An 18,028-nucleotide genomic window follows, 5' to 3' on the forward strand; every position below is an offset into this window, starting at 1 on the left:
CTTATTTGGTGCTTGCGCCTCGGCATTTACTATAAGGTGGGGCCACAGAGTGTGTGTGTGTGTGTGTGTGTGCGTACGTGCGTGCGTGCGTGCGTGCGTGCGTGCGTGTGTGTGTGTGTGTGCATATGTGCGTGTGTGTGTGTGTGTGTGTTGTACAGCCAGGAGCAGAGACAGAAGAGATTCTGAACCGACGTTCTGAACCCTACAGCGAACACAGAGGAGTGGTTTTAAAGAAAAAAAATTAAAAATAACGCGTGGGAATGATATAATAAGTCGCTCCCTCAAGTTAGTAATGTGGGAACAAGATCATTTAATCCGCAATCGCAGAGCTGTGGCTCTTGAGACGCCGCAGAGCTCCAGGGCTGTCCTGTCAGCTGCGTCGCATATATAATTTAGAAGCAGTTTTCCATTGATGTTTTTTTCAGCTTTTTATCGTAGCATCATTGTGACTAACTTCACTTGCATGTCATGTATCACGTTATGACGGCAGGCTGACGTCTGCATGAGGCTGCATGGCGCTCCGTTAAACACCAATATTATTGTCTAACCCACAGAACTTTATAATGAAGTGATACTTTTGGTTCATCAGCAACTAAAAACTAGGGATGAGCCCGATTCTCGTTTCAGACGAGTATCCGGTATGGCTAAAACATTTTTGACAAGTACGAGCATGATACGAGTAAAACTCGTCAATATCCGTGCTCGTCCTGAAGGAAAACCCTCATGTGGTAAATGACCGTCTTCACGCTCTGTGATTGGCCGGTCACACACAGTGCCCACCCCTCCCTAAAAACACATTTCTGCAGCCAGAGCTCTGCCCATCCCCATGCTAACACACACACACACACACACAGAGAATGACTGAACTCTCTGTGCTTGCTCTCTGAGCTCAGGTTGCTTTCTGTAGTACCCCCTTTCTTCAGCTCGCCTCAATTTCGGTTTGTAAGATATTTAAAGTTACTTGGTGAACTTGTTTCGTAACGCACGCAGTGAATTTGACAAGACAGAGCTGAAAACAGCTCGTGTCGCGTCGGATACTGACTCCACTCTGGTCACGTTATTTTTTGTTTTTGTTTTTTTATTACTGTCTGCTTGCTCTCAGTCTGGCTGATGATGTAAAGTCAGTTGAAAACTTCGCTCATACTGGACGTGGTGCTTTTGAGAAGAATACAGTGAACAAGGCTGACATATTATTTCCCTGTTTGTCTCCACTGGATGTTTACATGAATCACCAGGTTCACATGGATCATTAAAAAATAAAGTCTTACAGACCACTTACACACATACACACATATAGCTGAACACAAAGTAGCCTATATCAATATGTTTATTGTATATGGATGTTCATAAAAATAAATATATTATAAATATTACAAATTAGGCTTTATATACTGTATATAGTATATATTTTTTATACATAAAACATTGAATCTCTATTCTGAGGCTGTTTTGTAAATAGTTTTCAAATAAACAATAAATAAAGCAACGTCTGATCAATCCATATCAAGTTCAGAATTAAAATAATGTACCTATTTAAGCCCCACACAGTTTCACTTGAATAGTTTCACGACTACGGACACAGATGCAGATAACTTAGATCAGGAGTGTCAAAGTCAGATCCTGGAGGGCCGAAGCTCTGCAGGTTTTCCAGGTCTCCCTCCACTGAATGTCCTGATGCTTCATCACCAAGTTCAGCACAAAGCCAGAGAACGAGCTGCTCATTGCAATCAGCTGTGAGGAAGCAGGGACACATCCAAATCGTGCAGGGCTGCGGCCCTCGAGGACCGGAGTTCCACATGTGTGATTTAGATGATTGAACAGATACAGATACAGATAGTGGTGTACTCACTCATCCCTACTAAGAACCTGTCATGATCCTGCTCTCACTCACCCCTCCCTTCCTGAGAGTGTTCACTCCTCCCCTCCTGTGTTCCCCTTAGCTCCGCCCCTGTGCTCTCCTGCTTCCTCCTCCTGGTCACAGCTGTTTTTAATTGTCATTAGTGTTTGTATTTAGTTCCTCTCTCGTAGCTCTGGTTGCCAGTTCGTCTGCGTTCTCACACCATTTGTACATGCCAGTGTTGCCTTTGTGTTTTGACCTCCTGCCTGCCCGACTTCTCCTGGATTTCCTCCTCAATCGCCTGGGCTGGTTTTGACCTTGGACTGCCTGACTTCGCTTCTGCTGTGGTTTTTATAATAAACACTCTTGAACTGAGCTCCTTGTCTGCCGTGCAATTGAGTTCCACGAACCCTGACAGAACCATAATACATACTACTGTAAATGAAAGCTTGGATTTTTTTTAACCATAAAATTAGCCTTTTAATGGCTTCATCTGAAAGAGAACTTTAATCAGCATGTGTTTACATAGGTTGCCATTGGAAACAGCTGTAGAGCTTCATTCAATCATTGTACACCTCCATTCCTCCTGATGTTGAAGCTTTTGATTTCGACACTAGTGATGATCGAATTTGAATGAATCGTTCAAAACCCGCAAGTCACTTTACTGAATGGTGACTCACGAGTTATCACGTTCATTAACTTGTTCACTGAGTCATTCTTGCTCCGGCCGTCCAGCTGCAGAGAGGAAAACATAAACGTCACTGTTGTGCTGCTGCTAGTCTAACTACAGCTGTATAAATATATCACATTACTCACTGTAGTTGCAGCTGTAATGCTATTGCTAATAGTTGCTAAAAGCAGCTTGTAGCCACGCTGTTAATGCTCGCTGCTAAGCACGGCAGCTACCAGCTCCTAGGTCACATGAGGCTTTCAGCACGCTCGAGTCAGCTCGTAAGTGTAGTTTAGCACGAATGCTAGACTCACTTCCTTTAAGTGGTTCAGCTTGAATGCCGAATAACCTCGCTTCAGTGGTTCAGCTCGAATACCCGAGTCAGCTCGAAACTCGAGCCACCTCCACTGAATCGGTCAGCAGCGCTATGCTGTGCCGTTCACCTGGTGAGCAGTGAGCCCTCCGCCCCTCCCTCAGCTGAAAATCTGCAGCTGCGCTCTGCTCAGAAAGTTTCTGAGTGACGGCAGAAGATAAAACACACATTGTTTCACAAAGCTTGTAGAGCTAAATAAATGAATAATACATGAATAAATACACAATAATGTTCAAATACGAGTGTAGCGTGTGTTGTGTGTCATTTAACATTGTCCCCTATAATTAGTTCTGCCTTATGAACATCACATTATTTATTGATACAAGTAAAAAAGAAAATCAGAGTATTGGTGGGAAAAAATGTATTATAAAATCATATGTAATATTAATATATACTGTATCTGCCATTCTGGATGACAGGTATTTATTCAGTTTAATCATTTATTTAATATATTTCCTGGTTCAAATATACCTCAGAAGCAACACACATAATCGAGAATAAAGAGACCAACGCCACTAAAAGCCACTAAGTGTTTCAGCATTTGACTATGAATACATGATTCTCCCCCGTGGTTCATGTCGTAGTTCAGCTGAGCCCCCAGGTCCTAGAGTGGGTGAAAATAGTGCGCATGCGCAACTAAATCAAATGACTCAAATGACTCAGACAACCGGTTCACTTGGATGAATGACTCATAAACCCGTGAGTCCGTTCAAGGAGTCGGGTTTCTCATCACTAGCAGACACGTCCAGAAATAAAATGAAAGGAGCAGAAATTCACTTTGTAATGCCCAAATGTTGGAAAAAAAAGCCCCAAGCTCATTTACGTGTTGTTTTTTTCTCTTTGGCCACTCCGAGCACCCAGACTAAAGCAAGACGGATGTGAAAAAACACAATAGAGTGACGAGGAGACGCTTTGTCCTGGACGAAACCGATGAATACAGTCTCCTCGTACCTTTATGAGTGCTACATTGATGTGTCACGTTTTGGAGCAAGACAGTGATGTGGCTCTTACTTGCCACGGTGGAAAAAACAACTGGTTCTTTGCCAGGGCTCATTTAAGAATTGCCCCTGGCACTGGACCTGAACGAGCTCCTGGTTCTTTGTGGTAAAAAAAATCCCTATAGGAAGACCAGAGCTTTTTTCAGTGTGTCTACAGCTACATCCATGTGCATGCTTACAGCAGTTTTAACATTTTGGAGTTTTGTTAGAATGTCATACCAGATAGCTCCAAATACAGACGCTTTATGAACCGACCTCTTCAGCTAAAGACTGCGCTTCAACTATTATGTTCTGCTCTGTAGTGCTACCTCTCACCTTAGTGAGAGCTTCTCTGACCTTTACAGCCTGAAACCTTATAGCTGCCACACTTTAACTTAATTGAAGAGAAAACATGTCAAGTGTAAGTTGTGTATTTCAAGTGTATTATACATATATTTGTATTTATTGATTATGTTAAAAAAAATTTTTTGGGGAGTAATCAGTTTGGCATCCCCAGCAGACGGCGTTCTCAGCAAACTCTGTGATCCTATGAGCGAGTGTATTAACCAACTAGCGCGCGTGTGTGTGTGTGTGTGTGTGCATGTGCAGGCAGCCCTGGTACTACGGCTGGGGCTTTAACCTGCCAAGAGGTCAGGCTCTGCTGGACAAGTGGAACCAGATCCCTGACAACACTGACATCCTGGTCACACACTGCCCCCCACTGGGTGAGTCACACATTACAGTGCACGCTGGCACACACACACACACACACACACACACACACACACACACACACACACACACACACACACACACACACACACACACACACACACACACACACACACACACACACACACACACACACACACACACACACACACACACACACACACCGAAGCTAGAACTTCTGCTTTTCTAACTCTGAACAACCTTAAACTTGAATTTCCTTCATGCTGATCCATGATGTTTGTCTGCATAAACAGTAAAATGAGTCTCCAAAGCTCTGTGGGCTTTTACATTATTGTCCCAATTCATGTGCAGAGCAGGTGTCGTTGACAAAATGGTTAGAAGGTCCAGTATATATACATATATATGTATATACTGAATATATATATGTATTATATATAGTCACATGTCGAGTTCTGAGGCTCAGGTGCAGAATGCAAGCTGAAAAAAACTGAGCTTAGCAGGTTTATTAGGAGTAAGGTGAAGCTCAGTTCCCACTGGATGGACACCTCAGAAGTCAGGCGACCTCCACCTGATGTTGGTTTGTGCTTGGGGACTCCATGGCCAGGTTGCTGTCTGTGACTTCTTGCTAAGGGGGAAGTGCAGACAGGTTGATGGAGTATGGACGGAGAACAGGAACAGGATCAGTATGGAACAGGATCGGAAGCAAGAACTAAAAAGCCAAGACAAAACTCACTGACCATTAGAGTGCTACGGTCCAGCCCCAGGTGAAATCAGGATCCTGGTCAGGACCCTTAAGTATTGTGGGTCCTCATCAGTAGAATTGATTCCACCCGGCACCACAGGTGAACAGAATCTCAGAATCTGCTCTCCTCTCCTGGTTGCATCTGAGACCAAAGGTGGCAGAGAATGGGCAAAGGCCGAGACTGAGAGAGAGGATTCTAAAGCTGGGACTGAGACCGAGAGCAGGGCATCTGAAACTGAGAGACTGTGGAATCTGAAACTGGTGCCGTATCAGAGAAGGCAGAATCTGAATCTGAGACCAAGTCACAGGAGGCAGAATCTGAAACCGAGGCTGGTTGAAAGCAGAGAGGGCAGAATCAGGAACTGGAACAGAGTTCGAGTCAGAGAAGGAGGATTTGAGAACTGGGACCGGGTTTGAGTCAGAGTCAGAGAAAGGAATTGGGAACTGCGACTGGGTCTGAGTCAAAGGGGATGGAATCAGGGTCAGAGGGCGAGGCCTCGGGGACAGTCTTGTGCTCGACATGTGGGAGACGAAGATCATTGAGGGATCTGGCTTTTAGCTAGGAGGATAAACTGGAAACTGTTGTGGTTAACTCAGAAACCAGATTTAGTATGACCCTATTAGTTTCAGTTAGGCTCTGGAGAAGGGCATCACGTAGATTTAATCTCTGTTCCCAAATAGCTATGGCTTGCTGAACTGACGAGGCTCCATCAGCAGCAGGCTTGCAATCTGCTAAGCTCACGATGGCTGGACCGTACTGTTACTTATCGAGTTCAGAGTCTCAGGCGCAGAATGCATGATGAAACAAAAACTGAGCTTAGCAGGTTTATTAGGAGTAGGGTGGAGCGCGTTCAGAGCCAGCTGCAGGTGGAGACTCCAGAAGCTCAGTTACCACTGGATGGACGTCTCAGAAGTCAGATGATGAATGGTACTTCCACCTGTAGTTGGTTTGTGCTTGGCGACTCCAGGGCCAGGTGCAGACAGGTTGACGGGCAGAAAGGCAGGCATCCAGAGCTGGAGTGGCTCAAAACTCACTGATCAACCACTGACTGTCAGAGTCCTACCGTCCAGTCCCAGGGGAAGTCAGGAGCCCAGTTAAGTAGTGTGGGTCCTCATCAGTAGAATTGACTCCACCCGGCACCACAGGTGAACAGAATCGGGTCATTATCCAGCAAGTGTCTTACTCCTATCAACAGCTCCTGACACACACACATGCACACGCATGCACGCACACGCACACACACACACACACACACAAATGACCACCTTTCTAATCTTCTCTCATTTACTAAATAATGGTCAGGCTCATTTTATTGTCAAAATAAATAAAATTAGAAAATTGTGCATGTTCAAATACAGTTTAATGAATCTAAACACGTTAACTTCTGGGGAAAAGATCGCTTTCTTTCTCAGTGAAGAAGCTGAGCTCTTGTTTGTCCTGACAAGACATACAACCTGGACTTCAATGGAGTCAGGGCCATTCTCAGACACAGGTGGAGGTGCTCATTGCTGATTCTGGAATCTGTATTCAGTTTTGATTATGTTCATCGTAGAGAAAGCTGCCTCGCTGTTGTTTGTGGAGCCAAACAGCAAGATGTCTTCAGATCTGGGTGTCTCCAGGACATTTGGAGCCAGAAAGTGGAAGGGTCACTTCTCATGAACTGATCTTTCAGGACACATCCGCTTTGGAGGCCAACCATTTGCATCTTGAGATGCTCAGTATTTACCCATTTCAAGACTTCCTGTAAGAACCTCCTGACAACTGTGAGATGTGCAACAACTCTAAATGAGTTCTGAATAATAATAACTGTATTTGTATGGCACGTTTCAAAACAGTTACAAAGGGCTTTACAGCAAGACTAATGAATATGGTGAGCTGCTGAAATGGTAGCTGAAGTTGACTATCAGTTTATAAAGTCAACAAAAGGAGACACATCTGAATGAATGTGAATGTGTGAAGGATCCTGGTGTATTGGTCATAGCGGCTGATGAGACTACTGATTTTTTGTAATTTCACTTCTGATTTGAGGTAGTCTGCTCAAAACCTTCATGTTTTATATTGGCACTTTTAATAAGTGTGAGACTTTCTGAGCAAAGGAGACACAGGTTTAATGCTGCCAGGGAGAAATATATGAACTGAAACAACTTTGTCCACTCCAGATTAAATTCTTCATTTTCACTATCCATTTTTATTTCTTTGGAGAACACCATCGGGTTTCCTCAACTTTCTCTGTTTCACCCATCTTTTTCTCTCCTTTATTCTCTCATGCATGTTTTTATCTCCTTTATTTTGTTTCATGCATCTATTTGTCTCCTTTACTCTAACTCACACATCTTTGTCTCTCCCTTTTAATGTCTCACCTGGCTTTTTTCTCTTTCTTTCCACTCATTTCATTCACAGCGTTCAATCTCACGTCTGAAACACACAGATTTGATTGGCTGCATGGTATTGCGTATTACGGTTTAACTCACATGTCTGTTCCTTTTCTCATCAAAATCTTTATTGTAAAGACTACAAAAGCTGTGCCACTTCCAAAAGACATGCCCCCCCCTCAGGATTTAAATCCTAAGTTTTGGCTGTAGGTGGGTGAATGGGCCAGTATGGGACAGCATCTTGGTCCGGACCTGGACCACAGTCCCCCTATTGGTGACTCGTAGTATATAGGAATAAGGACACACATCATGCTTCTGAGCTTTATACTGTAGGTGATAGGTATTAACTAAGCTTGGTTTTGAATGATTAGTCTTAATGTCGATTTGGTTCATTTTTGTCATGATCTCCTCTCAGAATTCTCTTTTTTTTTAAATTGTGCCTTTTTGAATTAAAAAAAAGTTAACAAACTTCTCACTGAGAGCTTCTATCACTGGTTTAAAGATTCAGAGCAGCTCTTCAAACTGGACTTTGCACTGCAGCTCTGGTTCCACAGCGTGCACCTTTCAAACCTGTTTCAGGCTTTTACTGATCTCATTTGTCAGTCAGTATGCAGACTGGGGAGGGCAGGAGCAGGAGCTCAGTGGGCACGTACAGTTCAGTAGCAGTATTGTAATCAGATCATTAAGCTCAGAAATAATAATTATCTTTATTCTAAAATCTGGATTCCACCATTAGGACTTAAATTATAACTTGGACATATCTGAGGCCTGTACTACGAAGGTTTAACATATTCTCTCCGTTACTTGGATTGACAAACTATTCCCAGTCCTTGATGAACGGTGCAATGAAGCAGGTCATTAACATGGTAATTCAGCCCAGGCTTCTCCCATCAGGATCAGTGCATGGCCACATGACAGGGGCAGAATTCCCAGCGTCTGAACCATTGAAAACCCTGCAGAACCACTTACATAATGGTGGAGACGACAATATTAAAAGATAAAAAAAAATTCAAACACATCATTCAGGCCAAAAGCAACACTGTTCCTGTAGCCAGGAAGAAATACTGGTGGAAAATTGAAGACTCTGTTAATACATAACTTTGTGAATTTATACAATATTATTCTCATCAGACGATATAAACAGACAGCATTGTGATCACTGAATTTCACTTTATCACACCACAGATGTTACCTCGATGAGAGAAAATCCCGCTCCGTCGTGCAGGCCTCTAGTTTTGTAATCATACAACAAAGAAAAAAACCTCCTCATAACACCGTGTGTGTAGAGAATGGATGAGGCAATGTAGGAGACGATATGAAGGACACACTCAAAGTGTATGTCAGTGTAATGATCGGAATAATACAGTAAATAATATACGTAGTGATGAAGTAACAACAAATGGTGCCAAGTTAAATACAAAACCGTAACACAAATAAACAGACACATTCTCGTGTTTGTGTTAAATCTGTTGAAATTGAAAATTTGTCCTGTGGCTTTTGTTTGTGCACTGAAAATTCAGAGTTTACAGTTTGTATTTATGTCGCAGCCTTTGTATCGTGACTTTTGTGTTTGTGTTGCGACTTGCCCTAGACATGACTTGTAAAAAAAGCGGTATTTATGGAGAAAAAATGCGGATGACAGAGCAGCGGAGAGAAGCCACATCACAGCATTTTTTTGAACTATAATAGTTGAAATGTTTATGTTTTTCATGTTCTGATTCGCAACACTTTTTTTTCCACAGCAAAAAAAACCCTTAAATACATAAATATTGTTTTTTTGTGATTTTTCACTACAGAGCTGTAAAATTCAATTTCCATCTTGTTTTTCCCTTTGTCTTGATGGTCTCATACCTATTCATACATTCAGGTGGCATCAATGCAGCACTATTCTAATAGCTCAGGTTGTCAAAAAAAGATGGACATAACTTGACTGTGCATTCAGGTTTGAAGTGCATTGTTACACAAAAATACCAGGCATACCAAAGCAGGCGTAAAACAGCTTAGGGCAAGGAGGGTCAAGACAAACTACTTTTTTTTTTTTTTTTTTTTTACCCACTGCAAAGGCGGAGAATAAAAAGGACTCTGTTTACTTATTATAAGACATAATCACTGTTTAAAAATACACTGTATGCCAGCTGCTACTTAATCATTCTTGTTTCTTCAACAGGAAGTATTCAATGACATCTGAGGTGTTGCTCACTTGCTCACTCAGGTATCATGACATCAGGTATGCCACCTGATGTCATGTATATTGCCCCTCATCTTTGGGGTGCAGAGGACTGCCTTGTTCCACTTAGTGAAGAATTGACTACATGAAAAGACAGCTGCACAGTTTTAGTTTCAGTTCCCTGTGACGTGGACATTGGGGACGAGTGAGTACACCACTATCTGTATCTGTTCAACCATCAAAACGATCTGTGTCCATATATGTACTCGGAACGGGCGGGGCCTAAACCGGAAGAGGGCATTTTTCAATTGAAACTGGATGGGGCTTAAATCGGTACATTAATTTAAGTCTGAAATTGATATGGATTGATCAGAAGTTGCTTTATTTATTGTTTATTTGAAAACTATTTACAGAACAGCCTCATAATTGAGATACAATGTTTTATATACTAAAAACTATATACTATCTACAGTATATAAAGCTTCTTTTGTAATATTTATAATATATTTATTTTTATGAACAGCCATATACAATAAAGATATTATAATATGTCAGCCTTGTTCACTGTATTCTTCTCAAAAGCACCACGTCCAGTATGAGCAAAGTTTTCAACTGACTTAACAACACCAGCCAAACTAAGAGCAAGCAGACAGTAACCCCCCCCCCCCCCCCCCCCAAAAAAAAAAAAACCTGACCAGAGTGAAAGACCAAGAAAGCAACTTGAGCAAGAGTCAAGCCAAGCACAGAGAGTCCAGTCACTCTCTGTGTGTGTGCCTGAGTGGAGCAGAGCTGTGTAGTGACGATCGAATTTGAACAAATCGTTCAAAACCCGCGAGTCACTTTACAGAACGGTGACTCACGAGTTTTCACATTCATTAACTCGTTCACTGAGTCATTCTTGCTACAGCCTCCAGCCGCAGAGAGGAAAATATAAATGTCACTGTTCTGCAGCTCGTCTAACTCACTTTAGTCGCCCTGTGAGAAAAGCAGCTGTAAAGCTAAAGAGCTGCTAAAAGCAGCTTGTAGCTGAGCCGCTAACGCTAGCTGCTAAGCACAGCAGCTTCCTTACATTCACATGAGGCTTTCAGCAGCTCGAGTCAGCTTGTAGGTGAAGTTCAGCACGAATGACCGACTCACCTCGTTTCCGTCGTTCAGCTCACATGCCCGAGTCACCTCGAAACTCGAAAGAGTCGTTCACTGAATCGGTCAGTAGCACTTCCGATGTGTCGTTCACCTGGTGAGCAGTTCCACTCTGGCGCTCCACTCAGAAAGTTTCTGAGTGACGGTGGAGGAAAAAAAAACACGTTTGTTTCACAAAGCTTGTAGAGATAAATACATGAATAAATACACAATAAACAATGTTAAAATACAACTGTGGCAGGTATTGTATTATATTTAATATTGTCCCCTATAATTAGTTCTGCCCTATCAACGTCACATTATTTATTGATACGAAGAAAAAAGAAAATCAGAATGTTGGAAGGGGAAAAAAAGTAAAATTATATGTACATATTAAAATATACTGTATATCTGCCATTCTGGATGCCAGATATTTATTCAGTTTAATCACTTATTTAATTTATTTTGTGATTCAAATTAACCTCAAAAACAACACACACAATCTAGAATAAGGAGACCAGGACCACTAAAAACTAATGTGTACTTATTGTTTATTTTCCTCAGAAGTGTTTCAGCATTTTACTATGAATACATGATTCTCCCCCTGGTTCATGTCACAGTTCAGCTGAGCCTCCAGGTCCTGGAACGGGGGGAAATAGTGCGCATGCGCAACTGAATCAAATGACTCAGACAACCGGTTCACTTGGATGAACGACTCAAAAACCCGTGAGTCCGTTCAAGGAGTCGGGTTTCTCATCACGAGAGCTGTGGCTGCAGAGATGTGTGTGTGTAGGGAGGGGCGGGCACTGTGTGTGACTGGCCAATCACAGAGTGTGAAGACTGTCAGTTACCAAATGAGGATTTTCCTTCAGCATGAGTACGGATATTGATGAGTTTTACTCGTATCATGCTCGTAATTGTCAAAAATGCTTTATTCGTACCAGATACTCGTCTGAAACGAGTATCCGGCTCATTCCTAGTTTAAAGGTCAAAATTGTTACGGTGGGACTTCAGAGGCTCAGGTGCGGAGAAACCGGCGGGAGACAGATGAGTACGCTTGGAAGAGTTTATTCTTTAAACAAGCGTGAATTGAAGATGCTGCAGGCTCCGGGGGCAGGAGGTCAAGGCGGCTAGCTGAGGCAGGAGCTACTGGGGCAAGAGTCAGGTCTGGTCTCGGTGGGTCAGGAAACCAAGGAAGCTGAGGCTGGCGAGTCTTCAAAGGGAAGCAAAAGGAAACGACGTTAGTAGAAGACTAAACTGGGACACAGCACACACAGGTCTACTAACTCTGGGAGTTTTACGATCCAGCGCCGAGTGGAGTCGAGCACACGCTTAAGAGGTGCAGCTGATCAGCAGAAAACGAGCTCCACCCGGTCGTCGCAGCTGAACTGAATCAGGAGATTAATCCCTCAGCAGCTCCACTTCCTTAAACACAGCCTGCAACCAAAAGGGGAGGAGAGACAAGAGAGGGAGAACACCCAGCCACACCCCTAAGAGGCCTCTGAGGAGTGGGGCGTGACAACAATATTACTTACATTTTAAATTGTGATTCTGATAGGTCAAATTATGGGATTGAAAGACCAAAATTAGGATTTCAAAATATGAGCTAAAATTCAAATTGATGACTTAAAAATGTAAAAATACTACTTACATTTAAAATTGGGATTCTAAAAGGTCAAAATATAATATAAAAAGTAAACATTATCATTTTAAAATGTAAAAATATGAGGATAAAACAGAAATCATGAATTTAAACGTCCACATATTGGATTAAAAAGTCAAAGTAAGGAGTTTAAAGGGTCAAAATATGACTTAAAATTAAAGATTGGGAATCTAAAAGATAAAGATGTGGCATATAACATTGAAAGGTCCAAGTATGAAATCAATCGTCAAAATCACAAGTTTAAGTCATAATGTTGAGATTCAACATTTAAGATATGAAATAAAAACACTTTTATCTTTCCCCACATTCTTTACTTTTTAGGAATTCTTTCTTACTCTTTTTTTTTTTTTTAAAGTTTTTATGGTTTATTATGGATTATGGATATTCAAAATAATCAAGTTGAAGTTTACATTTTTATACCGGGGAGAAATCTGCAGACCTCATAGGTTGGCCAGTTATAAAATATGATATGATTTTGTGGGCCAGATATAATTGTTCCACGGGCCGGATTTGGCCCCCAGGCCTTGAGTTTGACACCCCTGTTCTAAATGGTAACACAAAAAAATGTATCTATCTCTAAACAAGGACAATAGTATCCTGGACAGCAATCACAAATACTAGCAATGACACCATAAGCACCATACTGTTATCATCAATGAGACAAGAAGACCAAGTGTGCTACTGTAAACTGTATCATTACGATGGTTGTTCAATCAATACTCTGTGTGTTTTGTGAACCTCTGTTTTCATTATGGTGAAAGAGACTAAAAGAATCCTACGTTTAATAAAGAATTGTGTCTTCCATAACAAATCACAGCACATGTTTAACAATAGAAAGTGAGGTGTAAAACAACTGGGCGGTGACATTAGAAATGCTTAAGCATGTATAGAATGGAACAGAGAGGACGTCAACATTTTGTACAAACTTCAACAGTTTATTGGTATTTTTCAAAATACACCTCTTCCTCATCAAAATCCATCCAGCCAAGCTCAATTTGTCTCACTTTCCGTTTGGCATTTGTTGTCCTCTGTGGTGAACGCTTGTAAACCTGGATATCTCCCACCCACTGCATCTTACTGAAAGAAATTTTCACTCCATAAATAAATTCTCACAGGTCCCATAGTTGACCTCTCAACCACAGGAAAACACAATTAACTAACAGTTTGCCTTAACAAGTTCTTTATTTCATAAAGTTATTTCACTTTATCCACATTCTGGATATTTCTGGTGACAGCTGCACAATGTAGAGCTCTGAAACTTTAACCTTTTAAAACATGACAACACAAATAATAGCCAGAAATGTTACATTTTTTGGAGCTGAAATGTTTATTTCACTTTTCTACTGAAATCCCAAAATATCCAATTTCCATAATATTATATATATATATATAAAAGAAATTCCCCACTCGCCCTCTGCGGGCGGTCACCTGTTTTTCTATTCCAAGCTCGGGTCCTCTACCAGAGGCCTGGGAGCTTGAGGGTCCTGGTCCTCTACCAGAGGCCTGGGAGCTTGAGGGTCCTGGTCCTCTACTAGAGGCCTGGGAGCTTGAGGGCCCTGGTCCTCTACCAGAGGCCTGGGAGCTTGAGGGTCCTGGTCCTCTACCAGAGGCCTGGGAGCTTGAGGGTCCTGGTCCTCTACCAGAGGCCTGGGAGCTTGAGGGTCCTGGTCCTCTACCAGAGGCCTGGGAGCTTGAGGGTCCTGGTCCTCTACCAGAGGCCTGGGAGCTTGAGGGCCCTGGTCCTCTACCAGAGGCCTGGGAGCTTGAGGGCCCTGGTCCTCTACCAGAGGCCTGGGAGCTTGAGGGTCCTGGTCCTCTACCAGAGGCCTGGGAGCTTGAGGGCCCTGGTCCTCTACCAGAGGCCTGGGAGCTTGAGGGTCCTGGTCCTCTACCAGAGGCCTGGGAGCTTGAGGGCCCTGGTCCTCTACCAGAGGCCTGGGAGCTTGAGGGTCCTGGTCCTCTACCAGAGGCCTGGGAGCTTGAGGGTCCTGGTCCTCTACCACAGGCCTGGGAGCTTGAGGGTCCTGGTCCTCTACCAGAGGCCTGGGAGCTTGAGGGTCCTGGTCCTCTACCACAGGCCTGGGAGCTTGAGGGTCCTGGTCCTCTACCAGAGACCTGGGAGCTTGAGGGTCCTGGTCCTCTACCAGAGGCCTGGGAGCTTGAGGGTCCTGGTCCTCTACCAGAGGCCTGGGAGCTTGAGGGTCCTGGTCCTCTACCAGGGGCCTGGGAGCTTGAGGGTCCTGCGCAGTATCTTTGCTGTTCCAAGTACTGCACTTTTCTGGACTGAGATGTCCGAGGTTGTTCCAGGGATCTGCTGTAGCCACTCCTCCAGTTTGGGGGTTACTGCCCCGAGGGCACTACTGTCACCTTCACCTTCCAAGCCTCTCCAGCTCCTCTCTGAGCCCTTGGTATTTCTCAAGTTTCTCATGTTCCTTCTTTCTGATGTTACCATCACTTGGTATTGCTACATCCACCACCACGGCTTTCCTCTGCCCTTTATCAACCACCTCAATGTCTGGTTGGTTCACCATTACCATCCTGTCTGTCTGTATCTGGAAGTCCCACAGGATCTTCATCGGTCATTCTCCACCACCTTTGGGGTGTCTCCCACTGTGACCTTGGGGTTTCCAGACCATACTCCGCACAGATGTTTGGGTACACTATGCCCGCCACTTGGTTATGGCGTTCCATGTATGCTTTCCCAGCCAGCATCTTGCACCCTGCAGTTCTGTGCTGGATTGTCTCAGGTGCCTCTTTGCACAGTCTACACCTTGGGTCTTGTCTGGTGTGGTAGATCTGGGCTTCTATGGCTCTGGTGCTCAGAGCCTGCTCCTGTGCAGGCAGGATGAGGGCCTATGTGCTGTCCTGTAGGCCAGCCCTCTCTAGCCATTGGTAGGACTTCTTGAGATCAGCCACTTCAGTTAAGTTCCGCTGGTACATCCCATGTAGGGGCTTGTCCTTCCATGATGGTCCCTCTTCCAGCACCTCCTCATCTTGTCCTCCCATGATGGTCCCTCTTCCAGCACCTCCTCATCTTGTCCTCCCATGATGGTCCCTCTTCCAGCACCTCCTCATCTTGTCCTCCCATGATGGTCCCTCTTCCAGCACCTCTTCATCTCGCCATTGTCTGAGACTTTCGTTGAGTATGTCATCCGTTGGAGCCCTGTCCTTGATGTACGTATGGAGCTTGGATGTTTCATCCTGGATAGTGGCTCTCACGCTCACTAGTCCTCGGCCTCCTTCCTTACGGCTAGCATACAGTCTCAAGGTGCTGGATTTGGGATGGAACCCACCATGCATGGTGAGGAGCTTTCGTGTTTTAACATCTGTGGTCTGTATCTCTTCCTTTGGCCACCTTATTACCGCAGGGTATAATAAGGTGTATATAGGTGTATATAAGGGTATATATATATATATATATAGTATCTCATTTGATACATTAGGTGTTTTTGGCAACTGATAATCCACTTGAAAGCATTTATTTAACCATTTATCAGATTGTAGTCAGATTTTTTTTGAAACTTTTTGATGATTATATTTATTAGCAGTCATAAAAGTATGCATCAAATAAAATACAACAGGCTTTGACGGGTTAAACTTCATGCAGCTGCTTTAAACATACTGAAGACTGACACAGTCCCACAGTCTTTGCCAAATTGAAGTGAAATGATTTTTATTGATCGAATATAGATTGAGAAAATGTTTAATCAGTGTTCTACTAGTTGTAATATACCAATATTTCATGTGCACGCAAACATCAGACTGATCAATAATTAGGGATGAGCATAATACCAGTAAAACTCCTCAATATACATGCTTGTGCTGAAGAAAAATCCTCATTTGGTAACTGACTGTCTTCATACTCTGTGATTGGCCGGTCACACACAGAGTCCACACCTTCTGACACACATCTCTGCAGGAAGCTCGGACACACAGAGAGGGACAGTTGCTGCTTAGGTTTTCTTCAGCTCGCCTCTAGTTCGGTTTGTAAGATATTTAAAGTTACTTGGTGAACTTGTTTCATAACGTACGCAGTGAATTTGACAAGACAGAGCTGAAAACGGCTCGTGTCGTGTCGGATACTGACTCCACTCTGGTCGAGTTTTTTTTGTTGTTTTTTTTTTTTTTTCCATCTGCTTGCTTTGAGTTTGGCTGGTGATGTAAAGTCAGTTGAAAACTTCGCTCATACTGAACGTGGTGCTTTTGAGAAGAATACAGTGAACAAGGCTGACATATTATTTCCCTGTTTGTCTCCACTGGATGTTTACATGAATCACCAGGTTCACATGGATCATTAAAATAAAGTCTTACAGACCACTGACACACATACACACATATAGCTGAACACACAAAGTAGCCTATATTAATGTTTATTGTATATGGATGTTCATAAAAATTAATGTATTATAAATGTCCCAAAATAAGCTTTATACACTGTAGATAGTATATAGTTTTTTTAATATATAAAACATTGAATCTCAATTCTGAGGCTGTTTTGTAAATAGTTTTCAAATAAACAATAAATAAAGTAACTTCTGATCAATCCATATCAATTTCAGACTTAAAATAATGTACAGATTTAAGCCCCACCCAGTTTGTGTTAAGCCATGCCCACTCCCTGTTTAAGCCCCACCCACTCCAAGTTCAGATACGAATACAGATCATTTAGATGGTTGAACAGATACAGATAGTGGCGTACTCGCTCATCCCTATCAATAATATAGTGAACTTGCAATCTTCTGTGATTTCATTGAAGGACACATTTCCAGAGAACACTACAGACACCTTCAGTAGTTCCGGCAGAGTAACAACCTGCAAATGAAAACAAACTACATTCTAATCACTGATAGGCTTTTGGTTCCCTTAGCAACATGATACATACAGTGAGTAACTGCACGGTTTCCTTCAGTTGCATCATTAACCGCTGCAGCTAATATAGCCGATGTATTCTATCAGCGTGGAGTCTGACACACATGATACCACTGGCAGTGATAGCAGTGACCGGCAATGTTTGGCTGATTTCAAGCAGAATTAGGTCGGGTCATCAGCATAAGTTGGCATGGTGATCTAGCCAGGTAAAGAGAGGGATGCCTTCGTGAAATGGAAACCTCTGACTTTATGCTCAACATACCTCACTTGGTATTACACCCCTCAACTCTATTTGAAAAATACCCCAATGTGTGTGATATGTGTGCTGGGCTGCAGCTTCAACAGACACAAATGAGTGTACTGCTACATATTTGCACAACACATAACGTGTAATATGGTGAGTGTGTCAGTTGGGTGACACATCAGGAGCTATCAATTGTAACAAAGTATCAAACATATAGACCTAATTAAATAACTGCCTTAATGTGTGATAACACGATATTGATTAGAAGAAAACAAGAAAAAACACTCACCTTATGGACATA

The 18,028-nt window shown here is 42.9% G+C and overlaps 1 protein-coding gene across 2 annotated transcripts in view; it reads left to right on the plus strand.

Annotated features, from left to right (window-relative positions):
* Window positions 1-18,028, plus strand: part of mpped1 (metallophosphoesterase domain containing 1) — a gene marked incomplete at both ends in the record, with an annotated part of 407,823 nt that overhangs the window by 374,853 nt on the left and 14,942 nt on the right. For both annotated transcript variants that reach the window (XM_080518493.1, XM_080518492.1), the window contains one exon: window positions 4,467-4,582. In XM_080518493.1, coding sequence (XP_080374619.1) covers window positions 4,467-4,582 — 116 coding nt within the window. The remainder of the gene's footprint in view (window positions 1-4,466; window positions 4,583-18,028) is intronic.

This window comes from Blennius ocellaris, assembly GCF_963422515.1.
Source record: "Blennius ocellaris genome assembly, chromosome: 22".
Taxonomy (NCBI): Eukaryota; Metazoa; Chordata; class Actinopteri; order Blenniiformes; family Blenniidae; genus Blennius; species Blennius ocellaris.